The sequence below is a fragment of the Gouania willdenowi genome, chromosome 18 (assembly GCF_900634775.1).
Source record: "Gouania willdenowi chromosome 18, fGouWil2.1, whole genome shotgun sequence".
Taxonomy (NCBI): Eukaryota; Metazoa; Chordata; class Actinopteri; order Blenniiformes; family Gobiesocidae; genus Gouania; species Gouania willdenowi.
The window spans coordinates 12,610,435-12,638,389 of NC_041061.1; the positions used below are offsets into that span (position 1 = coordinate 12,610,435).

Here is a 27,955-nt window from a genome sequence, read left to right on the forward strand (position 1 = left end):
ACCGAGATGACACCAGCAAATGTTGAGTGGGAAGCAGATGGGAGAACCAGCTGAGGGTGAATGAGCCCATGGTAATATCCGCGGTGCATCCGGAGAGGCTAACCGTGTGCAGCCATTAGAGTATTGGGAAGTAAATAGGGTGAAACCTCTCGCTGTTTTGCTCTCCTGAATCCCCCCCACCCACCCACCCAACCCACCCAGGTTTGTGAGCAAGTGTCGTGAATGTAGATCCTTCTTTTCCCCCCCGTTTCTTGCCATTCACCACAGCAACTGGTAAGACTTGTTCAAACCCATTCACACCGCTGTGTAAAAAAAAGAAAAAAGGTAATGTGACAGGCACAAAGAAGGAGAGAAATACTAAGATATAAGAGATTTAAGCATTAGCAGAGGAGTGTTAAGGAGGTAAAATGGGATTTTGAGTCGGAGTAATTGAGAGGAGAGTGAAAAAGACACAGAGAAGGGTAGATAGTGGGATTATAAAGCAGTTTAAAAAGTTCTTTTAAATGCAGGGCTTTCCATGGCAAGCAGACTGAGCTGACTATCTATTCAGACACACTGGTGTCTGAATAGATGGGGGGGGCATTTTACCCATTATAAAAAATTAAACAATTTTTTCTAGTCAACATTAGGGCTGGGCAAAAAATCATTTTTTTTTTTTTTTTAATAATAATATATTTTCATTTTAAATTTAATTTTTTTTCCTTCACCACAGTTTTTCTGACTTTCTCACGTTCCGTCCTTGTGGGTTACCGTAGCGTGATGTGAGCCAGCCCCCCCTTTGTTTACATGTGTTTACCCTTTTAGGTAGGCTACATGTGTGCCACAGGCATGTTTAAGTTTTTATTCGTACTATGCTGAGATGCTGAGGGAAGAGTTTACTTTTTTAATTGTAATGTTATATGTTATAAAATATGTAGTTATCTGATTTCTTAATCAAAAAATTGAAGCTACTGTGAAGGCGCTGTTGCACTTTTGCTTAAACTTGGGTTAAAGTTTGAAATTGTAGAATGACAGAACCTCATTTACTTTCTATTTTGGGATTGTTCTATACATTTTAACTCCTTGAGGACAATCACAGCAATAAAGTTACACTTTTGACAATATATCTGATGTCTGCAGTCATTTTTAAGTGCATTGAAAAAAATAACATAAAAATCGAAAATCGAATCTCGAAGTTTTCTTTAAAAAGTCTGAGGAATTTTTTTAGGCAATTATTATATTAGTCATCATATCATCAAATGTGTGTTCATGTGTACAATTTGTCACGTGTTTATACACGATGAATACATTATATTGTACTTTTTTTTTGTACTTCTTCTCGTTTAGTTTATAATAAATCCTTTTTTATAAAATCATCATGCTTTCCTCTGAACGACATCATTCAACCAGAGCACAAATCATGTTTCCAAATGAGGACAATCGTAAACTTCCCGTGACAGGCAAAATCACCCAGCCCGAATCAACATTATCAGTTATGTTACTAATCATTTTTGCATTAATGTATATGTTACACACATTGTGGTTGGCACACATTTTGAGACTCCGTCTATGATGGCGCCTTTACCATTGTAATATCAAGATAGTGAACAATATATAGCTTATAAACAGAGGGCCAGGCAGTCAAAAGTTTAGAAACCACTCACCTCAGGTGATCACTTGTTGACAAATTACAATACAATACAATACAATACATTATTCTTGGAAAGTTTCAACAGAGACAATGTTGTTGTGGCTCCAAAGAGCCAATGAGCACTCAATCACGTTGGGGTCCGATGTGGCTAAAAGCAGTTGTTATTTCCATTAATGCACCAAAGGGCAGGATGAAGTGGAATATAAAAGCAGGAGGTGTGATTAATCATGATCCCTCTGCCAGTCCCATCACCAGCCTCATACATTTTAATCAGCTCTGTCAACGTGTGTGTGTGCGTGCGCGTGTGTGTGTGTGTGTTGGAAAAATATTGTTGTCTTATACGACTACATCATTGTCTTTAAACAGTTGCCGATTTTCTATTTGACCAACACACTAATCCTTAGTATTGTAAGATAAGTCACATGATTTATGTCTTACAGCGTTTAATATTTATCTTTGTTTCACTAAAGTGTTTAATAAGGTTTGATACAATTAGTTATGCTAATTGTTTTTTTTTTACGCAACACTGCCACCGCTGCCAAATAACTCACACTGTTTGTTTAAGCTGTTTATAAGATTATATAAACCAACAATAATCAGTTGTTTTCCCCCCCCAACGTAAATAGTTTGTCCAATAAATGAAAACGGGATCCAAATTAGAACCAGTATATTACTGCTGCTAAACATGCAAATTAATGCTTATAGGCGCTAACATACTTTTGCTAAAGTAATGATTATAAATAAAACATTGCATTTAAAAGCAGCTTTTACAACACTCAAGGACACTATACAGAGTGGAAAACATATTAAAATGACTCAACAAAGTACATGAAATCAAAAAAAACGAAAGCACAAATTAACAAGTAGGAGAGGTTTATGCAGCTGACACAAAAAGATACAATACACTTGATATCTTCCAGTAATATGGGGAGGAGAAATGTAATGTCTAAAATAAGCTTTTTTAGGAAAAAACATCCTTCAACTTGAAGTAGTTGGAAAACTTTTGGATAACTTGGGGTCCCTGTGTGACAAAAAAATGTTTATTAATAGTGCCGTGATCCTGCTAATGCTAAATATATGCTGCAGCATTATAAATGCAGTCATATCTGATTTTTCTCATTGACAACATGGTAGTGACTATGAGAAATATTAGCAACATGGATAACATTAAGCCAATCTGGTAGTGTGTATGTTTAGTCTTGTCTATGTAATTTTTTAGTTTTTCATTTGTGTTTTTTGTATTATGTTTGTTTATAGCCTGCCCTGCTGTGCCTTGCTCTATTGTTTAGAAAACAAGTTGATATTGAACTGAATTGAGATGTTGAATGTTGGAATCTCAATAAAGCGAAGCTATAAATATCACCATAATTGGTCAAGTTTACCTTAAAGTCAAAGGCAAAATTATTCCTCTTTGCACTCTTTGAAATGTACTTCAGAGCGGAAGCCTCCGTCAAGCGCCAAATCTTCTCTTTGCCAGATATGAGCAGTTATCTGGATCAGTGAGCCTGATCATGGTGCCATGATTATTCACACTTTAAAGGCTTTGAAGAAATGTCTATCCCCATTAATAATGATACAGTAGGTCCAAATGTAAAACCACCCCATTCTGAAAAGAAATTGCAATGAAATCCAGATCCAATACGCATGAAACTTGGTGGGGTAATTGAGATACCGATCCAATGAGTCAAATTTCATTAAAAATCAGTCAATTACACCATTAAATGTGATTTTTTTTTTACATTTTCATCAATGATGACACAAGAATCTTTTTGTTTTTATAAACTGATAAAAAAAAAATCTGTATTTTGAGCAAGATCCCCTCCAAAATTCAATGGAATCTTCCATGGCCTAAGGTCCATCTTTGGTTAATACCTTTTTAAAATCTGTTGAGTACTTTTGACATAACTTTGCTAACAGACACATTATTAAATGCTGTTATTACCTCCTTGGCCGTGGTAACAAACCTTGTTCATTTCAGTGCACATAAATCAACAAATTATTTCTCCAACAACTTCCATTTTACCCTGGATTCATAAAACTAGAAAATGGTCAAGGCAAGGCAACTGTATTTGTATAGAGCATTTCATACACAAGGCAACTCAATGTGCTTTACATGATCAAAAAGTGCAACAAAACATTTAAAATCATCAGTAAAATAAATTAAAATCATCATCAACAACAACATGACCAAAAATCTCTCTCTCAATCATAAGCAGTAGAGAAAAAAGTGACTTTAACTTTGATTTAAAAATGCTCACATTGGATGCTGACTTCAGCTCTGCTGCTTGTTGTTGTTTGTTCCACTTCTTTGCAGCGTAGCAACTAAACGCAGCCTCATCATGTTTACTGTGAGCTCTGGGCTCCACTATCTGACTTGTGTCCACAGATCTGAGAGACCTGCTAAATCTGTGTATCATTCGTTTTTCATTATGTGACAAAAACATAAAAAAACGAAGAAAAAAAACACTCATTATTTGATCTTTGTTTCTAAAACCAAAATTAAAAAAAATCAGAAAATGTTTTGTTTTTCAAATTCAATTTCTTTTGCTTCCGTACAGAAAATGAAAGACGAACACCTTTACCCATTTTCCCCATTATCGATTTGCCAAAGTACGTGACCCGGAAGTGTACTCTCATCCGACGCTAACGGCTATGCTAACGGCAGTTTGGCATGACGAGATCGCTGCTTCCAACTGTGCATCCGAAATGTGTCCTTTTCGCTTTAGCAGGTCTCTCAGATCTGTGGGCACAGGTCAGATAGTGGAGCCCAGAGTTCACAGTAAACATGATGATGCTGCATTTCGTTGCTACGCTGCAAAGAAGTGATTAGTAAGTGATTACTAACCAAGTACCAGTACTGGACTTGTACCATTCCGTTGACCAATTCTTACTGGGTCGCCAAGAAAGAATAAAGCTTCAAACGTCAACGTGCAAGCGCCACTGCTAATGACTCACCAAAGTCAAGGTAAAAGTTGTGTTAACAAAAAAAGGAATATCAAGCAAAGACTTCTCAGCCACCACGGTGACCACTGGAAGCATTTCAATCAAACATGTGCACAATCCATTATGGCTTTGTTGAGACGTTGTTAAAGGTGGCATGTGTTTGAAGTCATGGCACAGATAAATGTTGCACTAAACACAGCAGTAGCTCTTCGTTTGATCGTACATAAAACCACAAAAAAAAGAGGAAAAAAAAACATTTAAAATATTCATACCACTGTCCTTTATGTACCAGCACAACACAACAATGGGTGATACACTGAGTTTACCATACGATAGACAATAATGGCCTTGCGATAACAATATAACAAAATATTTTTGGAAAGTACAGTAGTTGGAAAAATAACCATTATCTTATTTGGATATAACTCTGGACATACTTACTTACTCTGGGTATGACCTTTTTACACTATTTACTTCTTACTATAACGTTCTACTTCTCAACTAGATAAAATGAGAACTTTAACTATCGTTCAATAAAGGTTTTGGGCAAATCCAGAAGCCGTTTTGATGAAATACAACATGAGTCAAGCTCCGTAATGAAGTCACAAATTCATGGACTCAAACACTCATGAGAAAAATCTGGAACTCATTCCAAACATGAGCAATAATTCTGCAACGAAGGATTTCTTTGGAAAATCTCAGGGGAGAGATAAGATTTTTCTAGCAAAGTCATTAAAGGTTGGAAATAGTTGCATAGAGTGATGATGCAACTATGGGTGATGGATAATAGGTAGGGATGGAGCGATACAATGAGTTCACAATACAATAGACAGTAATGGGCAAGCAATAACACCACAAAATATTTTTGGCAACGATACAAAAGACCAAAAAAACTGAAGTTTGAATGTTGGTTTGACCTTTTCAAAGCTTTCAAATCCCACCATTTCCTCCTTACTACAATGTCCTACTTCTCAATTTGACAAAATTCGTACTTCTTCCAATCAAGCTATTGTCCAATAAAAAATTCAATGGTTTTTGGGAAAATCCAGAAGCCGTTTTGAAGAAATACATTACGAGTCAAGCTCCGTAATGAAGTCACAGACTAAAAATCTGGAACTCATTCCGAACATGAGCAATAATTCTGCATCAAAGGATTTCTTTGGAAAATCTCAGGGGAGAGATACGGTTTTTTAGCAAAGTCATTAAAGGTTGGAAATAGTTGCATAGCTTTCCTTTTTTTAAGAAGAGAGAAAAGGATTGACTGCTTCAGGGCAAAGTAAAGAAGCAAATGAGGAGTAGATGTGTGATGACTATACCCCGATGACCAAATAATAAGGAAAAGGGAAAGTGAAGGAGAAAGGAGAGCAGATCTGGGGGTGGGAGGGAAAAGGCCTCACTGCCTCCCTGTACTCACACTAACCACCTGCTCCTTTATGAATTAGCCCTTTCTTTATGGTTTGGACTCCACATGAAACTCACTCCCCTGCTTGACAAATGGACCAAAGCCCCCTCCTTACATTTTCTAACACATCATACAGCCCTGTGTATAGTGAGCAACTCTGAGGACAGCTATTAATCTCAAACAAAATCCCCCCCGACACCTATTCCAGGTTTTTTATTAGGTGAGATGAAGAAACTGGGAATAAAACACTTCTGAAAAACGTTGGATTTTCTGACAAAGCTTGGGTCTGTAGAGGCATATTAATGCATATAGCAGAAGTTCTCAACTTGTGGGTTCTCATCTTGTGTTTTTATCTAAAGGAGGAAAAACTTTCTACTTATCTTATTCATAGTGTCATCTATTGGTTCATTAGAAAGAATCATGACTGCGTCTAGATCTTCTGTTTTTGTTAGTTTGTTGTGCAAAGATTGATGATTAATCGATAAGGTTAACAACAGTTCAAATTTCGCTTATAAAAGCCTCGATTATAAAAACCCAATTTTCTGTTGATGCTGGTTTTTTTAAACTCTTTGGAAAACATGCAAAAAAAACACAATTAATTCAGCTGCATTGTCATTTTTAAACTTTTAAACTTTTTTAAAGCTAGAAACAGTGCAACAAAAATATGGATTTAAAAAATTAATGAGGCTATAAAACAAAATCTTGGCTTGTTGTAGTCAAATTTTCCAAGCAGAAGAAGAAAAAGAAAATTCGTTACTCATTATCGTTTTTTTGTTTTTTCTCTTCTTCTCTATTATTTTTATTCAATGAAGGACAATGTGGATAGGGCCGAGGAAACTCGTACAAGTGAGATTGTGACTACCCATATGTTTTCCAAATAAAAAACAAATTACCAAAAAAAAAGTATTCAAGTATGTTAATACAGTTCAATTTCCTTGATTTTAATTTGGGGACATTTTTGTGAAATAATTCAATAAAAATGTAAAAATAAATAAAATGTCAATAATAAAAACTAATTTCTACAAGAAATGTCTAACGTTGTTTTTCAACCTTGGGGTCGCTTGATATTTAAATGGGGTCCGTTGAAATTTCTAGTAATTGCTAAAAAAAAAAAAAAAAAATACTGATTAAACATGTATTGTTTACAGTTTTTTTTTTAATGATTTTTCTTTTTTTAAACTAAAACACAACACACAATCCTAATCAACTGTATTATATACTTTCACTTTCTGAAATATAAATCTAGTTCAAATAAAATGCTGTATAACATTCTGGCTACTCCGTATTTGTAACAGAATACAACAAGATACTTGTTTTTTTACCTAGAAGTTAAAAAAAAAAATGTCTTTATGATGTCAAAATTGGGTCATGATACCAAAAAAGTTGGGAACCACCGGTCTAACAAGTATTCAGAGTCATTAATATTACTTTTTAACCTAAAAATACACATTTCTTTTTATGTGAGTGTCGCCATTTTGGAGATTTCAGCCAATCAGCGCTTACATACATTGTCATGTCAGGATTACTTTTTGTATTTCCACTCCCATATGAAGTCTAGGGTGAAATAGAAATTTAAATCTGACATTTTAGTGCTCGGTTACATTTCATCCAGATTTTTGGACGTTATGAGGTTATTCCTAATAAGATCAGGAACATTACGATGAATGGGAGTGAAGTCAGACCAGCTGAGAACTATTGGTCTTTCAAATATGGTGGTTTGTCTTGTTGGATGTGACCAGTTTCCCACGGAGGGATGTTTTTATATATTTCCCATTTGCCAGCGGAGACCCGCTCCCCTATCTAATAACCAAAGGCGTTTTTTGGATGACCACGTCTTTGAGAATCAAGCTGACTCAATGGGCTGCCAGCTTGAAATTTATAGCAACTAATTGGCTAAAATTGAATGCAGCAGGTTCTTATCAAAGACAATTGGAGTGCGGTGGGAGGCGAGCACGGGTTGAAAAATGAGACAGGGTAATGAATGTTAGATGATGTCATCGAGTCTAGGAAAAGAGCGGTCCGCTAAGGAAATAAATGTCTTTGATTTGAAGTAAAGACGTCTAACCAAGGGCAGGGAGCAAACAGATGGAAGGGTGGTTTAAAAAAAAAAAAAAGTTTCTAACTTTGCATTCAGGCTGTAGGAAATGATTCTTTTAGTCATTGATTCATCTATTTTTTTGTTTCTTTTTTGAAGATAAAAGGTTTCGCTGCTTTAATACCTGATGATATTATTCCATAATTATCAGATTTATGTCACACAAAAAATCCTCTCGAGCCATTTTTATTGAGCTTTTAATATATATATATATATATATATATATATATATATATATATATATATATATATATATATATATATATATATATATATATATATATTACTTAAGTAAAGGCCAAATAGGCAACATTACTTAAATAAACACCACTGTAGTGTTTCAATAAACAGTGCATGTAGATCCAAATTGAGGTCACACAAAACTTTAGGTTTCCCCAAAAAGTTCATCAATAAAAATAAATAAATACATTTTAGCATTGTTTTAGCTGTAGTAATGCTTAGCTATGTGTTAACACTAATATACATCTATAGTGCTTTGAAATGACTATTGTTGTAATTTGCGCTATATAAATACAATTGAATTGAATTGAATATAATCTGTTGGGGGCGTGTCCAACCCAAAAAAGTAATCCAATAAAAAAAAAGAAGCTTAATTTAAACATTAAGCAAAAAACTTAACAGAACATCATTCTACACGTTATATTGTTATTTATGTTTATGTGATTATCAAAATGTATGCAATTGTTTTTATTTTTCTTCATATAACAACATAAAACATTATGTTTCAAAATGTATAAAATTGTCAACGGGAACATGTGATTCTATGCCTCAGAGTGTCCGATAACCACTCGCTTTACTTTTATAATTCATTAAGCTTTTAAAATTTTTATTCTGAAACCATATTCAGAGGTAAATCCCTGCCTCACTTTAGAATAAAAGTGCATGATAAGTCAGCTGCTTTCAAAACATACTCCTGTTTAGCTTGGAGCGCTACTATAGATGCTAAAAAATAAATAAATAAATAAACGCACCAAACAGTGCCATCTTTAGATGATCCCACACTTTTAGTCACTGCCTTTTTCTTTTCAGTAAACTTTAGTTTTTCCCACCGCACACTGCAGACCCAGCGGCTCCGACGACACAAATTAAACGAAGCATCAACTCAATTTCTTCATTTTAAGTTAAATGGACGGATCGTTTACGTATCGTCTTATTGGCTCAAAAAAGATTGTTTATGTTCTCCTTCTGTCAGGGTCTTGCATTAATAATCTTCTGCATATTAATGCGGTCTACAACGCCTCCCACTCGTCTCTGTTTGATCACACTGTTACGACAGGCAGTCGTCGTCCCCCCCGCTGTGCTCATTGGTCATGTTTTTGCTCTGTAATTGTCAGGTGCTCAACACATAATTGTATCATGGAGGAACAGCCTCTAAACGAGCGGAAGCGAGAAAAACAATGAGTCCTGTCTCATGACAAAATAATAAAAGCTTGAGAGAGAGAAGGCCTGCAGTTAAAAGCCCACTGAGCAATTGATGCAATAGATGAACCCAATATAAAAAAATATATGCAATTTAATGCACAAGTACATATATTTTTTTTTCCTTAATCTGATGGCACAGTAGGAATCAAACCACTAAAAGTCGCAGCGGTCGTAGTCGTACTCATATAATGAAGTTCTTTTTTTTTATTACTGCACCTAATGGAACTCTTTAATATAAAGCAGCACCTGCATGATATTTGTGTATCCGTCGTGGAACGTCGTATATTCACTTCATCTGACATTGGTTTGTTTTATGAGATAATGTTTGTGTGACCACTGGCTTTAAAGCACAAACCTTAGGGTCAGGACACCATTTGGGGTCGCAAGAGGGAGTAGGTTGCCAGATGCCTTCAAGAAACAAAGAATTATTTATTTATTTATTTATTTATTTTAAGAATTTTGAGCCCATTTTGCTTATCTGTTACCCTTTTTCCTGCAACTACACCAAACTGGCCATATTTTAACCTACTTTAATCACTTTTATCTTGCCTTTTTTGCTCCTTTAATAATAATAATAATAATAATAATAATAATAATAATGATGCATTGATTAATTTAGTGCTTTATAGTGATGTGTATTATTTTTTTCACTCCACATACAGTGGTGGTAAGCTACTATTGTGGCCACAGCTGCCCTGGGGCAGACTGACAGAAGCGAGGCTGCCATAGTGCGCCATCGGCCTCTCCATCACCAACACTCACTCACACACTACATTCATACTAGGCAATGACACAATAACAATGACTTGGTTAGAGTGGGATTGGAACCCCCAACCCTTGGGTCATTTTTGCTACATTACTCCCATTTCTGCCACTTCTCCATCAAATTTCAATGGCATTTCTGCACATTTTTTCCACTTTCAAAGACATTTTCTGCACTAATAATAACCCTTTCCACCACTTCTCCACCTAATGTTGCATATGTTGAACCATTATTCCACTACATTTCATGCTTGTTTGTTTTTTTGCCAATATATAGTGTCATGGGCCATTATTTGCCAGTTTAAATTAATTGATCCTTCTTTTAAAATTAACCATTAACCATTTCTGCCACTGTTAAGCCAATATTAACACTTTGAACCTTTTTCACCACTTTTTCTGTTTGTTTGTGGCCACTTTTAATCCATTTTATTTCTAATTAAAACAAGGATTTACATCTTTAAGATGACTGTATACAATGGCACAAATAATAATACATTTCCTGGATAACAGTGGATATTATACAGATAAATCAAGAAATGTGGTTATCACAGATTCATTGAACAATGGACCATCATTTTGCTGACTTTAAGGATGGACCCCAAAAAAAAAAATAATTCCCCCTTATAGACGGCCCTGTCTCCACATGACTGTTCTTCAATGTTCATGTCTGTGTTCAACCACCTTCAGGTACAGTGGGGGTCCCCGGTGTCTGGCACATTTATTATTTTATTTATTTTATATTATTCTCTGCACATTTCCAGGTTTGTACATTTATCTGTGACATCCACATTTACTACATTTTGGATTAATTTAAAGCACCCCCTTGTGTTTTATGTCATTTGTTATGAACAGCAGCTCTTTAATTTGAAACCTCTCACTCGTCATTCGTCTTGCAGTCGCGCTCCTTAAATCCTGAGCTTGAACCAAGTTATCATCAAGGTCATTTGTCTCGCATTCTGCTTCCAATTCTCCCAATGCTATTTTCATGAACTGACTTTCCCCCTTAAAATTAATAAGACATCCAACCCTCTGGCACAATGTTACTATTGTTTTTTAGTGTCAGCAGTAAATTTTGAGTAATGGCCCAATTTAAGTTGACATACTAATAATTAACAACATGAGTCCACTGTCAGTAGCACAGGCCTTCCCTGTGCCTTCCTTTATAAATGTTTGAGTTTGACTTTGGAGTCTGTTAACTGAGCTCATAAACCCGGTTGAGATCTGTGTGGTCAGCACTTTCTGTGTACATTGGAAAACAGCCCATTCTCATTGATGGAAGTGTCCCAGTGGAGGAATAAAGGGTCTTAAGCTGCAGCACTGACCCACGCCGAACAATCTCAGCCAAATTTGCTGGCATTTTTCAAACGCATTCTTAAGAGGCATCATCAAATGTGTGAAAGCAGCAAGATGAGCTGCAAGTGTGAAGGTATCGGTTCTATCAGACTGTGAGTTGGAAGCTCACTTAATGAAGACACAGATCATTGGATGGGGAAAAATCCACTCTGTGTGGAAGAATAGACCGTATTCCTTTTGTGGATAGCAGTAGTTAATGGACACAATACTTTTAATATAATAACATATATAGTAATTAAGTCAGTAATTGTACCAATAAATAAGAGATGTCCAATATTAGCTTTTTTGCCAATATAATTTTGGATCATATTATATACAGTATATTACCAAGGAAATGACAAGTTAAGCCTACTTTAAAAACAATGCCCCACTGGATGTATTCCACGAATAAACATCATCTGTGTAACATAAGAATACTTATTCGACTTTACTAACGGAAAAAAGTGTCACATTATTCACTTTTAATATGGTGTCTCAGTAGTCATCCAGACTAATTATCTAGACTAAGTATTTAACAGTCGTAATAACTCCACAATAATCAAGGTATTTTTGATGTTTAATGTGAAACTACAGGAAAATAACATTTCAATATTGGGCAACAGGCATATCACATAAAACATTTATCATATAGTTTAGCTAGCGGGTTAGCGTTAGTTGAGCGGGTTAGCCTCATGAACTAGTTAAAAATGTATGAAAACAGGGAACAGCTATCTCTATTATTATTATTATAAAATGAAACCGTCTACCAACTGAAAACACTAACAGACATTGCTTTAACACACAGCAATGAAGATTACCAAGCATTTCTTAAAGGTCTCACTGCGTCGAAGCAGTAGGTACTTCCGGTTTTGAGAGGAAAACCGTATTGAAAGGTAAGGTCGGGAAATCCAATTTTTTTTTTTTTTCTACCTTGAGATAGAACTTAGTTTCACTATAAACAAAGACATTTAATGCTTGAGGCTGAGCCGGACTTATTCGTTTTTCAACATCAGTGAAAAAAACAGATACCAATGTCAACCGACATTGGCAAATATTGGCCGACAATATCAGTAGAATGATAACATTGTCCATCTCTCATTTGTATGTTACAATTTTCAGGAGTAAATGTGCAATAATCACATTGCATCTTTAGATTTCTTTCAAAAAAGACAGGCACTTTCGGCAGTTACCATGGCAACGCAATGGAAGCAAAGATGCACATCATATTTGTGCAAGTAATATTGAAGTCACGTGCTATCCCTTAGTTTTTAGTGTTTCAGTAACCCTTCCCCACCCCCCCTTACACGGACCCTAGGGTTGGCTCAGCTGTAATGTATGTGTTTTTGGTATCTTAGCTAAGACAGCTGGACTTGGAGCTTTGCTTGAAGATGTTTCAACTCTCATTCAAGAGTCTGGGATTCACACAGTGCAAATCCTAGACTCCAGAACTGAAGATACATCTTCAATAAGAGGTGAAACCTGTTCAAGCAAAACTTCAAGTCCAGTTGCCTCGACTAAGATACCAGATTCAACACGGCCAGGATGACTGAGACCTTCACAGATGTGTGTGAATTTAGTTTGTGTGGAACTAACTGTTCTGATAGTGGCATTAAAATCATCCACTGTGACATTTTGCTTGTATGCTACAATAAAGGTTTTTGTCATGGTCTCTTGCGCCCTAAGCTGGGGTCATGCAAGGTAACAGTAAGCATTGCTATCAGTTAACTAGAAGACTCATCTCTGTTTGTACAAGAAAAAAAACAGGATTCATATTTTTGTTTATATAAACCGGTACTTTCTAGCCAGGCTGAAGGAAAACAGCATCTTGGCTTTCTCTGTATCATTACATTTTGGCAATTGGACCTTGGAGAGAATGTATGTGTGTGTGTGTTTTGTCTCTTTCAAACTTTTGATTGCAACTTACTGTTCAAGAGGAGGGATTTAAACAAAGATGCCCACAAAACCCCTGAAGAGGATTCTTCAGTTAATCCCCCTCTCTTACTAAAACAAATATCTCTTTAAATCCTCTAACTCTGAAATAAGGTCAAAAAGCAGGGGATAATGAGAACTGGTACGTATGAGAAAGATTGTCAAAGGAGAGAGGATCTTCCCATCTGCTTTCCATTCCTTATCCCTCAATCATTCCTGTCCGTCTCTTAACAGATGCTCCTATCTTACAGGGGAAAGAGTCATTTATCACATGCATCCCGTCTTCGGTGTGCTAAATAATGGCCCAGGAGCATTTGTTTTCCACCTGAACGTCATTACCAAAAAGGTTGTCAAATGTCAACTATAATGCGACCAGCAGGTTCGACTCTCAGGTTGCGTTCATTTAGTTTTATTATCCCACGGAGACTCATCAAGCTGCGGTATCAATTAACCTCCATCGTTAGTGTCACGCGCAAAAACAATAAATGCTAGCAGAAGAAATTGGTATTGTGCTTGGCTGTCCTTCTGTAATGACTAATGTTGTGTTTAAGACCATACTATCCGAGACCAAGACAAGACCAAAAAACTTTTGGAGTCGAGACCGAGGTCAAGACCAAGACCAAGGCCATAAAAATCTATTTCAAAAACCATGACAAGTTTGAACAGTTAAAGAACATTCTCTCTTTAGTTTCAGTTTCTTTACAATATGAATCAAAGATGTTTATTGTTTTACAAAGTTCTCCTCATTATCACATTAGTAAAGTTGAAGAATAGCAGAAATCAGTGCTGGTCTTGACCAATCTTGACCAAAAATCCAGAGTTTGGGTCGTCAAAGACCAAGTCAAGACCAAGTAAAGATGCTTCAAGTACGAGACAAGACCAAGACCTTTAAAATATGGTCTTGAGACCAAGACCAGTCTTGAGTACTACAACACTAGTATTGACAAGTGCAATGACAAAGCAAAGGGATGAACCTCTTTGAAGATAAATAGAATAAAATAAGTGGTAAAAAAATAGTTGTGACAGTTGAGGACAAATGTGTGACGTGAGGGTGTATGGATGGGCTCATGTCGAGAGGGAGCTGCTCCGTGCTGACCTGCTTTTCTCCTTCAGAGGTCATGCACTAGCCTGCCACAAAATGCTATCAGCTGTCCCTTAAGGTGCCTGCTGGGATCTACCGAGATATAAGGTGATATATAGCTTTGATATAGCCTGTAATTACTGGCCGTGAAGGCCACACCCGCCGTGGGGGATAGAAAAAAGAGGCGGAAGACAAAAATCAAAGTAGAAAGACTTGGGGAGCTCTGATGAGAATAGGGGTGGTGGTTTTCATTGCAAACATCTTTTCATTGGTTTCTAATGGTTTCCATGGTGCTAAATTACATACACGCCCACACAAACACAAGGAATTAGCAGATCCCTCCAATTCCACACAATACGCTCCAAAAAAAAAAAAAAAAAAAAAAAACCTACCCTCAAGGGAGGAGCGATGATTGCAGAAATTACAGGCGGTGGTGTGTGTATGTGTGTGTACTGTAGACAGCATGCAAATGGTGTCAAATTGTGCTAAATTAATCCTTGGTCGCTTGTTTCAATTACAGCATAATTAGCCTCTATTGAGCTTGCTACACTGAGCCACCTATAGGTGACATGTTTATCCAGAGGCTGTGGGTTTTCAACAGCCTTGATGTTCGAAGTACAAAGGGAGGAATAGCTAATGAAAGAGGGCCATTCATTTCACCCTGTCACAGCAGGGTGCAATACAACCTTCATTTCAAGATGCATTACAGCACTCGTTGGCTCGATGATGCCCTATCACTCAGATACAGGGTGCTATTTGGACTCGTTTAAAAGACAGTAATGGAAGAAAACACCTTGCCCGAGTACCACTTTATATACCGTTACAAGTGGCCTATAATGAAACAAGTAGAATTTGATTGGTGAACACCAAAGTGGCACTTTTAGTGACGGATGGAATCAGGAGGCACTGGGATGGTTGAACTGGTGTCAGCGGGAAGTCATCAACTAATAGTGAGAGGCTAATTTTGAAATAAACACTGTCATAAAAAAATCCTTTTTTGCTATTTTCTTTTCAAACTGTTGCTGTATTTCATCCAAAAGTTCTTCTCGTGACATTGCTGGTGTTTCACGGATTGAAAGTTGTTGAAAAAAACAATGGCCGATGTTGATAATTTGGCTTCCGACGGAAACACTCCAAAACAGCCGAAATTGGAGTGATGCCATAAACAAGCCATTACAAGCAGATGCTGCAATAACTCAGATCAATGTTATCAACAGATCATTTGGACGATTTCTGTCCAAATCTGCCTGTTTTAAGAGCAATCAGAATCAGGATCAGAATCAGAAATGTTTTTAATGGCCATGTACAGTTTTAAGGACAGTACAAGGAATTTGTCTTGGTAAAATGTTACAGGACCTAAAGGAGCACCCACATTAAAGTGGGGGGGGGGGGGGAATTATAGGTTTTAGGTTATGTTTTGAAGTTGTTTTTTGCTTTTTGTTTATTTTGCTTTCTATATTATTAAATGTTTGTGCAGCAGACAGAGAAGTGCACCAGCCTCCAATTGAACTTCTTCAAATTTTGTGCATTGACCTCTCCACGTTGAACGGGCAAAATGTAAATAGTCTCAACCACGTCTATACGCGCATCTACTAGTGGTGCAATGTTAGTGAATTCCCCACAGCAGATGAGGAAACAGCGCCACCAAAGGATTTAGGGACGCACCTGGTTTACCACCCTTTATTTCAGATCTTAGTGAATCCGCCCCTATGTCTTTATCTGTGTTATGAACAGAACAACGTAGTAGGTTAAGGAAATTTCAGTCAAATAAAGTTGGATCCAATGGCTCATTTCATAAAGTGTGTTTGAACAATGTGTATGAACAATGTACAGTCACAAGACATTTTCTTTAAATGAGATGTACTGTAAGTGATGTTTGCGATTCAGAACATTAATAAGAAAAAAGCAACGGTATCACCTTTTCTCATCCAGAGACTTTTTGAAACCCTTTCACAACCCTGCGATTTAGTACCACAATACATAGAAATAAAACATAGAACTCGTTGATTATAGTTTCACTATTCTCAGCCAGACTTTATGAAGGTGACAAGCCATTAAAATAAACTGAATTGGTTTTCGAAGTGCTTTTTCTCAGTTGACCTTTTCATGTCAGTGTTTTTCTTCCCCTCATAGTGTTGAGTATATGATTCAGACATAAACGGCTTATAAAGTGTACGTACGATGAAACTAGGACACAGCGTATGAGTTCTATACACTGAACAAGCAGAATGCGTTACCTCAAGGGTTGAACTTGTCACCACCCTGTAGTGTGAGGCTTGATCCCTGCTGCTCTCAAGGGTTACAACTACAACGCGAATGAGTATACACCGTTTGTGTTTGCAGGAGCTTACAGATTGCCTCACTTACACCATCAAGGTCTTGCCACCTAATAATGAAAAATGATATTTTCAAGCATTTAGTCGCATTTAATAGACTGGGTCAGTTTGCTGTATTGTTTTGTGTTGAGTGTAAAAATGTTACCATATCCCCAAGTACATCTTTAACAAAAGCACCAAAAGAGCTAAAAAAAAAACCTTCTTTCAGCACCAAATATCATCTTTGCTAGATATTGCTAGTTATCATGAAACCTACAATGAAAAAAAAATCATACTTTAAAAGCTTGAAAGAAATTTATATCCCCATTAATACCAATACAGTAGGTTTAAATGAATGGGCACCTCCAATTCTTCAAAAAATTGCGATGAAAAGAGTAATCTGTATCCTATCCATATGAAAGTTGGTGGGGCAATTACAAACACAGAGTTTGTAGGGAAGCCATTGGTCAAAAGTGTTACTGTTTTCCCAAATTAATTTGAAAAAATTCAATTCTTAATATATACAAATAAATAATAGTTTTCTGCTGCATTGATTCTAACATATTCCTGTTTTTACCTCATATGTGTAGTAAAAGTTTTCAGTGAAATGGTCCCAAAATGTTTAGAGTTTAGGTTGGTTCTTCTTCACAACTTAAATGGTGAAGCGACACTACGCCTGATTCTATCATGAATTTACAACATTAAACGACGTGTCGACTCAAATTTTTGTATTCAACATAATCAATGATGTTACTAATCAGTTTCGTATTGTTGTATAAGTTACACACATTGTGGTTGGCGCAAATCTCGAGAGGGTTTATATATTTGATTCTACTGTTATTTTCTTTTGCCCCCCCCCCCCGGCAAGAATCTTAAACTCCATCTATGGGTAATTGAGGAGCCAACCTGACATAAATTAGTCAAATTTCATAAAGATCAGTCAACTCAACTGTAATATGAATATTAGAAATTTCGCCAATGATGAGATCCATCCATTTTTGAAACTGGTCCAGAATCAGAATATTGATCTTCTCCAAAGTATAATGGAATCTTCCATTGCATAAGGTCTATTAAAATTTTGTCAAAATCTGCAAAGCACTTTTGACGTAATCCTGCTAACAGACAAACAAGAAGAAGATTCAAATGGAATAGTCAGTCTTGGCTGATGACTGACATCTATCTTTCCATCTATTTCTCTTATTCTGTTGCTTGTTGAAGATAATGCAATCATGTTTTTTAACCTTAACGATTTGCCTAGAAATGTTTCCAACCGCTTGACAATAAAATGATAGTGTGCCGTTCTCTTTGTTGTGCTAATCTCGAAATGCTAATTGCGGAGCTGTGTCACTACAGCCACAAATATCGCAGCATCCTCTCACCAGGTTCTCAAACACCCGCCCACACCTTTCCATCCACTTTGCAACTGCCTCTCTACAGACAGAGTGCCCTGGCTCTAAATCGACACTGCAGTAATCTTTCAGCATCATTTTAACGCCTCCGTTAGCAAAAAGATGCTAAAAAGACATACTTCTCCCAGGCACTTTGTGTTGGTTTTGTGTTCTTGACAGTGGCAGGGGCCAGTTGATTCATTCCTGCGGGGATTTTCAGTCCAAGTGGGCGGCTGGGAGACAAGGGGAGCTACGGGGCGCATCAATTATCTGACAACATGTTTCAAACCACCTCCTTCTAACATCACTTTCTATTCACATAGCTGATTATCTCAACTCTCTGTTAGACAGCTAAAAAGCAAAGAGCAATTGTCAGATAAAGTCCAAAGGTTCATTAGTAGTTTCAAAGGTGGACGTCCAACGCGGAGCTAAAGCTGTGGAAATCGACAAAAGCGACATTCTCTCAGCTTCAGGATGTGAGTGAATAAAACAAAGTCGATGCGAATTCAGACCGTTACTTCTTATTGTATGAGGGGTTTTATTACCTCCAAGGTATGAGTAGGAATGCTTAGTTAAGGTTAACTAAACATACAATTCAAGAAGAAGACAAAATGAATATTGATGGAACTTTGAGTAGCAAAGCTTCAAATAATCTTGGAAAAAAAGCTACAAAATAAAAACAATAAATCTTTAGCATTCACTATAGCGATGGTCAACACAATCAGCTATGATTCCTTTGGTAAGGCTTTCCATATGGTGTAAAAGTACGACTCTAGGCCTTGTTTTCAACCAATCACCCTTTTAAAGCACTTTTATTTCATGCTGCAATTACCAAATTACAATGCCATGTGTCCTATTTTTTTTAATTATCACCATATTTTCTGTTCAATGACATCTCTGTATTTTGCCGGTGAGAGCAATAAAAAGAATTATCATTTATGAAGTGTTTGGAAAAGCACATGAATTAAATCAATTCTAACAGACCTGAGGGGTAAATCTCTCACTTTTCTAATTAAGGGAGGATTTAGCAATTACATTTTTTCAAGATGTATTTTTTATTTTTTTTTTTACAAACACAGCCGCTCCTGTCAATTACTTAACAATGGAAAACTAATTTTGCCCATGAGGGTCTTTGTGTGAGTTTACATAATTATTAATTATAGCATTATTTTACTGGTGTTTTGAACACAAGCCCAAACTATTTCTGGTTTGTCTTATATCTCTTTTTTATATACATAAGAAAGCCTTGTATTAAACTTGGGGAAAAACATTCAAAAGGTGTAATCTAAAAGTATCATGAAATGAAATGCAAACCTGCTGCTTTCTTTAACCCTCCTATTATCCTTGGTGTCAATTTGACCCCATTCAATTCATTATTGCAAAAATAATAGTTGACTTTAATTTTTTGGTTCATATTTCATGACTTTTCCTAGTTTAATGGGTACAATTGATTAAGCATGGAATCACAATGATTTTTGTTTCGTTTTTTTTTGGTGTCGCTTTGGGGTCAATTTGACCCCAAGCTGTTTCAGATGTGTAAAACTTGTCTGTCTGTGTAAAGATTTGAATGAAAACTATTCAAAAATAGATTAATTCTAATTTAAAAGTTTGGACTGATGGTGACAGGTCAAGGTTTCATTATCAAGGAGTTATTGATGTATTCAGCAAATAAACAAAGTGCTTGACACAAAAACTTGGTCAACAATTTCCTGAAAATCATTTTCTGGAGGCAAATATCCCTGGGGTCAGATTGACCCCAAGGGTAAAATGTGTCATATTTGAAGATAATAGAAGGGAGAAAAGAAAATAAACAAACGGCAAGAAGTCAGTGTTGAGTTGGTTCTTACCTTTGAGACATGATCTTGTACGCATCTGGAAGGTAACACCTCGTGTTCTCCATCTGTGCCGGGTCAGCATCGCAGATTTTGTCATCGGTGCGGCCGTAGTTGGCGCTCTCTATCATGATGACGTCCGTGCCCGGGCAGCGCAGCTCGATGGGGTAACTCTCACATGACAACTCCCTCCTCACCACTGCCATGGGAATGGGTGCTCGACTAAAAGCTACGGGAAGAAAAAATAAATCTAGCATGAGTATTATATATACAGGAGGCATTCTCACTATTGTTATCTGTTTTTTTTTCTTCCTTCGGTCGTTAACACCTCCTACACCGTTCACATGTTCACCTTTGTCAACCTTATTGCTAATGTTAAGCTGTTGTTAAGTTAATGCTTAGCTAATGCTAGGTTAATGCTTAGCTAATTCTAGATTAATGCTATTAATTGGCAAATGCTAAGTTAGTGCTAATGCTAGGTTAATACAATTGATTGGCAAATGCTAAGTTAATGCTAGTTCTACGTTAATGCTATTGCTAGGTTAAGGCTAATGCTAGGGTAATGCTAATGCTAGATTAATGCTATTGCCAGGTTAATGCTAGTGCTAAGCTAATGCTCCTGCTAGGTTAGTGCTAATGCTAGGATTATGCTATTGCTAGGCAAATGCAATTGTTAATGATATAGCTAGGCGAATGCTAATGCTAAGTGAATGCTAATGGTAGGTTAGCAATAATGCCAGTTAATGTTAATGCTAGAATAATGCTGATGCAAGGTTAATGCTATTGTTTTTAATGTCAATGCTCGGGTAATGCTAAAGATGGCTAATGTTAATGGGAGGTTAATTTTAATGTTGATGCTAGCTAATGCCAGCACCTGTATCCTCACTTGCATTTTCTTCAGGAAATGCAAATATTCTAGTTGTGTCAGTTATCTCTTCATTCATGCTGAAAGAGCACTGGAGCAACTTTTATAGAAATTTAAAGAAAGAAAAAAAGGTTAGTTCTCAAACGTCTACTGTGTGTGGGTAGAAGGAACACACTTGCTGTGTGAAGTGAAAGCATGAGTAACACTGCGATTAGCCCTGGAGAGCCAGGAGGTGTGGAAAGAGAGTGACACAGATCAAACATAAAGAAATAGACACCATGTTTGCTTTCAGCTGTGAGAGAATTGACATTCATTTTGTGGGCATTCAACTGAGAAATTAGAGAAAGGCGGAGACGACGATACCGAAGGTGTGTGTTTGTGTGCGTCCCCGTCCGATAAAAACGTTCCAATTTCCTTCAAGACAAGAATCTGTAGATCATAAAAGGTGCACGGAGGGATTGGGCTGTAGTTTAAGGTGAAACTCTTCACATTAGTTATGCTAAACACAGACAAGAAGCATCTACATGGCAGAGAGTTGTGACTGTTGCTAGCTTCTTTAGTTTGCTAGCTTTGCTAGCTTGCTAGCTTTGCTAGCTTGCTAGCTATGTTACCTTGCTTAGGGTGACCATAGGTCCGGATTTACCTGAACATGTCCTCTTTTCACGTCTTGTACGGACTGTCCGGCCAGTGTCACGTAATGTCTTACCTCCTGTATTGAGATCATAACCCTAACCCCAACCCAATAAACAAATAAAACATGTATCCATTCAATTTGAAAACAAAAATAAACAAAAATTAATTATCATTTTTTTGTTAAAAATGAATTTTCCGGTAGTGCACATGTGCACGTATATATGCACATATACAATCTCAGTACAATGCGCACTCAGTACGACACCGGATTTTACTAATTCATCAAAATGTTCAGGTTTCCCAGGGACCCTGAATGCATCTTGGGTAACACATATATTTAACTGACCATAACTCTACTAATTTGCTCTATCGGAGAAATTCTAGCAGTTTCTGGGGGCCAAAGAGTTGCTCTCTACGATATCATGTCATTAAGGTAATTATACTCACACGTGACGGAATCAATAAAAAATGTCGCTTTGTTTTTAACGCTAATCAAAGATGGATTGAAAGAGGCCAAATACTGATGGAGGTTCAGAGAGGAATGTGAAACGGAGCCACTGGGAAAAACTTATTTATCTACTATATTATATTTTGCAGTGACAAGGTAGATTAAAAAAAACGTAGAGTAATTTGAATATATGCCGAGGTCGGTCCGTGTGTCCTCTTTTTTTGGAAATCAAAATATGGTCACCCTAAGCTCGCTAGCTTCGTTAGCATCCATCGACACATTAGCACAGAGGCATGAATGCAGACCAACGGACATCTGCAGAGGCACGCGCTCACACATCGACTAGTAACAGAGTGACAGACTGGAAAAGTTCTCTGTTTACAGTGAGAATTTGAAGAAGTGTAAGCATTGGCCAAAGAAAGCGTGGGAATAGTTTGCAGCTTATACATTTCTATAAACACAGTTTATTTCGGACAAGTGACAAAGCTGCAAGAGCCAACTACAGATCAGTCGTCATGACAAAGTCATTAATCACATCACATTTGACAATGTAGCCAGAGGTATAATATACATTCAATGAGAGTGATAGATTTACTCCAGTTCCATCAACAAACCTCAAAAAACATTTAAAAAGATCTAGATTTTATATTATTCAATTTACTCTCCAAACATTTTTATTTAATAAATAAATAAACCATTAAAAGTAGAAATTAATAAATACAAAAATATTCATAAAGGAAACTTAAATAATCAGATTTATTAATTTAAAACAAAACTGTTGAGACGTTACATTAAAAGTATGTTATGTAAAATATATTTTATCTATGAAATAAACAATAATTATTATTATACCTAAAATATGTTTACAACATTCTTTAAATAAGAAGAATTGCCTCATTTTATCTCAATATAAGTGATAATTGTAGAAAAGAAAAGCATCTTTATTTCTTACTATGGACTTTATATTTTGTTAAGCGCACTGAGATGACTTTGTTGTTATTTGCGCTACATAAATAAAGTTGAATTGAATTGTCTTCAGTTCATCAGATAAACAAATCTATTTTAGTATACATTAGAATTTTCTGCAAAAAATGAAATGTTAACTGCATGAGATAAAGATATAGATGTATGTATAGAAACATATTAGCCACTTCCAAGATTTCAGGCCTGCATTAAATAGTTTCATTTAACATGACCTTCTAAAGCCAAAGTTTGATTCCTTCTTATTAAAGACACACAGTATGTGCCAATATCTCTGAACTTTGTGTACTTTTTTTAATTTTATGATATTTGTACCAATATAGTATATAGTTCACCATTATCACTCATTTTTCCTCTAGATCCATATATTTATAACCATGTACTTCAAAAAGAATTTAATGTAAATACAAGCCTCTTACAAGCATATAATCATATTCAATGCAGTGGAGCAATATGAAAAAAAAAAATGTTATAATGACAAGTGATATTATATATTAAATATATTTAATGTTTAAAGTTTGTATTTTTCCCAGGCAAATGCTGAAAAAAACCCCACGTTAGTCAAAGTGATTTTCCAGGTGAAATCTGTAAAAAAATAAAACTTTTTTTCCTTTAATGATAGAACATTTCTGAAATTTTTAACGCACCTTTAATTGATGTTTCCTAGGCTTAAAAACACATTTTATTAAAAAGCAAGCATTTTATTCTGAGTTCGGGTTGTTTGGGAGAAAAAGCGTCGGGGGAAAGAAATTGCTCCATCGAAAGGTGTGAATTGGTCAATTTTTCTGTCATTTTTTTCCTCACTGGGAGCCAATCATCCTATTGAATGACACAGTTTGTGGTTCAGACAATGGAGGAACTATCTCTTGTATTACCTTTTGAAGCCACGTATTAATGGCTATTTTCTGAACAAAGTGCTTCTTTCCTCGAGTTTTTTTTTTTTTTTGTTTGCAGCATCACCTTCAACGAGCTCATCCTGGCTTACTTGCTTTATTTAACTTAGGCTGACTGTTGCGTTTAATTACACGTCTTCAAACTGCTCGCTGCAATAACGTCAACCTGACTTCTTGTATAATCCCCAAACGACTCCAGAGATGTTGAGATCAGGCCTCGTGTGGGGTGGGTGTGTGTGGGGGGGGGGAGGGAGGCAGACCATCTGTCGCGTGAGTCTTTGTTCTTGTTGCAGGCAGATAGTTCCAAATGGACTCTGGCTGTGTGTTTGGAGGTCATTGCGCGATGAAATTGACGGATGAAATGCCTGTGCGACGTGTAATGGATCACAGTGTAAACATCCACAGTGCCTGAAAGTGTTTTACAGAACCGTAATGATACACAGGCACAGGAGGAATATTTCACCGTTTTTTGTTTTTTTTTTTTAAGAGGGCACGCGACTGCTATATTTTCCACTATTTAATTGCCAACCCCAGGTAGGTACCACTTTTAATAGTGCCAAGGAACAAACAAAAGGTAACACAAGCCATGCAGTGAACAAAGGAGAGAAAAAACTAAACAAAAGAAGCTGCTCATTGCTGTCTTTCTTTTTGCAATAATCATTTAAATCTAAACACAGTAAATCCCAATCTGCTGTTTTAATAATTATAGTCTGATATTTTGATTAATGTTATGTATTTATTTATTTTTTAGCTTTTATTTGTGTTCATTATCAATATTTTTGCACCTTATCTGTCAAATGCACATTATCTTTATGTAATCTTTTTTTCTGCGTGTGGTGTAATAATAATAATCATTATTGGTGTTGTTTTTTTTAATATGCCGCTCTTTGCCATTCTAATTACCCCTCAGAAATTAATAAAGTTTTTTTCTGATTTTGATTCTATTAATTTCAATGCAAGATTTAGTTTACCTCATAAAATATGGATGTGGACCCCCCAGAAATCTATTCTTTTAGTATTATATGTTTGGTTTAGTGTAGGATCTGCCTAAAATAGTCTAAAATTTACCAAAAAAAAAGGTACTTTAAACTTGTTACATGCCAATTATGAACAGCAGAGTAGATATAAGATTTAACGTTTTCAGAAATTTAGAATAAAAGATTAAGAAATTATATTTGCATTTCACGCAAACAATAAGATGCAATTTTTTCACCATGAACTCTGTGCTCCACTACCTGACCTGGTCCATGATCAAAAAGATGTACTTCGTCACCTCATTGATGTCCAAATAAAAATAAATCTATAAAAACAATTATATGGTAGTATATGTTTGGTATTGTATAGGTTTAGTGTAGTAAAATTTACAACAAAGGTACTTCATCAACTTCTTACGTACCAATTATGACACAGCAGAGTAAATATTCCTGCTTTTAGCAATTTAGAATAAAAGATTAAAAAATATATTTGCATCTTATGTCTCGCAACGTTTTTTCACAGAGATGATCAAATGAAATCAAACAATGCAAGGTTTCAAACATTGACAACATTTGTAAAATGTATCACTAAAATCGTTCTGCTGGGAGTTGACCATGAACTCTGGGCTCCACTATCTGACCTGTGTCCATTAATTGAGTGTTTATTTGTTTATTTTAGTTATTGGTTCATTTAACAGGGACAGTGTAAATTAATATCAATATAGAAAATGTACCAAATTTAGGCAGAAGGCTATTTCCATCGTAGCTCCTGGACAGAATGTTTAATTGTCACATTAAAAGAATACTAAATACACAAATATACAGGAAATGTACAATATAAATATACTGTGAAAAACGCAACTCCATAATACATATCAAACATTAAAAAAAAACAACAGTCTTTAATTAGAGACTACTTTGTCACTTCATTGATGTATTCTGGACCAAACCCATTAAATAATCTGATATTTTTCATTTTAATTACCAATGTTGCTATTTGGCATTTGTAATCTAATGTCTAAAACAAAAAAAAGGCTAAAATTCCATTAAACAGAAATGCAATGATAGTTATTGAAACAGAAGACCTTTGTAATTTTTTGTTTTCCATGTCAAGACATAAAGATAGATGACTTATAAATCTAATATATTCATAATCAACAGATGACTCAATGGAATAATTACAAAGAAATCTAATAACCAAATGGTAATTTTTCTGCGGGAGAGTTGAAGTGAATCCACATTGTACAAACTGGCATTATTAACCCCTGAGCATCAGATCTGTATGGTTTGAAACCTCACCAAGCACAGGGGTCAATTGATACCAGGAATCTACAAAAGAGGAATTAAAACCCATCAGAGATGGAACCACAACATCATCAACACGGCCACCAGTAATCTTCTAATGTAGGCCAGTAAAAGCATGCCAGCGATGTCTCAGATTACCCCGACAAGTCAACATCTGAAGTGTAATTACATTTGTGCCCGGAGGCGGTGATTGATAGGGCTCATGTTCCTCAGGTGTCACTGCCAGCATCCTGCCCCACTCTTTCATTTACCAGTCGGCCATAAGCGGCCATTGTTGTTGTCAGACCAAATGAAAATCAAGACTTTCTATTTTTTCTGGGCACCATTTTTGACTTGCTCTGCTCTCCAGCATTTGCATCAGAGACATATTTATATACGGTGTGTATCCGTTCAGCGGTTTGTCCCTGGAGAATTCCCTTTGACAAGTAGTGCAAGTACTGCTGAATGTGACAAAAGCAAAGGAAGCGGTCGTTCGGTAAACCAACACACACTCTATAGCGACAATACCAGATATTTCCATTACTTTCTCACCACTCAATGCTGTTTTTAATCATGACTCATCTAAATCAGTGGTTCTCAAACTTTGTTTTGGCTCAAGTACCCCCTTATGTCCATCTACAACATTGTGCTCAGAATACTCTATAAAACAACTATAGAACATAATGATGCAATGAATGAGTGATAAAACACATTTTAAAGAATCTCATTTCGTACGTAAGTGGAAATAAACAGTTCAGTGGTTCCCTATGGGGCGCCCATTGTAAAGTTGCACATGCTCAATAAACAGCAACTTTTGCAACATTTAGCAAAAAAAAAAAAAACACATTTAAAAAATGTATCTGCTTTTTTATGTTACTTTTGACCAGATTTACAGCAATATTGTGAAATTTGTGATATTTTTTTCACGCTATAATGTTAATGCTATATCTAAAGGTTAAATATTAAATTCAAAAGTTAAATGTAAATCTTAATGTTAAATGTAAATAATAAATCTAAATGTTACGAGTAAAACTAAATATTTAACAAATATGCAAATTCAATATTTAGATTTACCATTTCACATTTAGATTTAACATTATTGACAAATTTTTTTGAGAAAGAAATATAAAAAAATTTACAAATATAGCTGTGGCCTAAATTTTGTTTAAACGTTGCTAAATGTTGCTAATTTTAGTTGAACTAGATTTATATTTCACAAAGTGAAAGTATAGACATACAGTTGTTTAAGATCATGTTTTGTTTCAATTTTTTAAAAAACAATAATTGTTTAGAAATTTAAAGAATATATTTATACTTTTCTGAAATTATTAATTTTCCTCTCTCTCTCTCTCTCTCTCTCTCTCTCGTACCCCCTGTAGTGCCATGATGTACCCCTAGGGGTACTTAGACCCCCATTTGAGAAACCCCTGCTATAAACTTTATAACTCAAATTATTTTTCTCTCTCTCTCTCTCTCTCCAACAAAAGCAATTACTCTCAAAAAAGGCCAACCGAAAGGTCAGGCAGAAAAATAGTCATTTGGAAAATGTCGCACCCTGCAGAGCATTAAAAAAAAAATCATTCGGATGGGAAAAAGCTTCAGACTTTTGATTGTAGGGTTTGCTAATATCAAAAGAAAATAAGGAGGAAAAACTTCTAAAAAGCATATTCTTGGGACACTGACACAAATCCACGACCGCATTACCTTCTTCCAAATGTGCAGGTA

At 35.9% G+C, this 27,955-nt stretch overlaps 1 protein-coding gene across 9 annotated transcripts in view; it reads right to left on the bottom strand.

The window, feature by feature from the left end:
* LOC114480492 (adhesion G protein-coupled receptor L3) overlaps nt 1-27,955 on the bottom strand; it is a 372,070-nt gene that overhangs the window by 178,355 nt on the left and 165,760 nt on the right. For all 9 annotated transcript variants that reach the window (XM_028474684.1, XM_028474691.1, XM_028474685.1 and 6 more), the window contains exon 4: nt 20,168-20,381. In XM_028474684.1, coding sequence (XP_028330485.1) covers nt 20,168-20,381 — 214 coding nt within the window. The remainder of the gene's footprint in view (nt 1-20,167; nt 20,382-27,955) is intronic.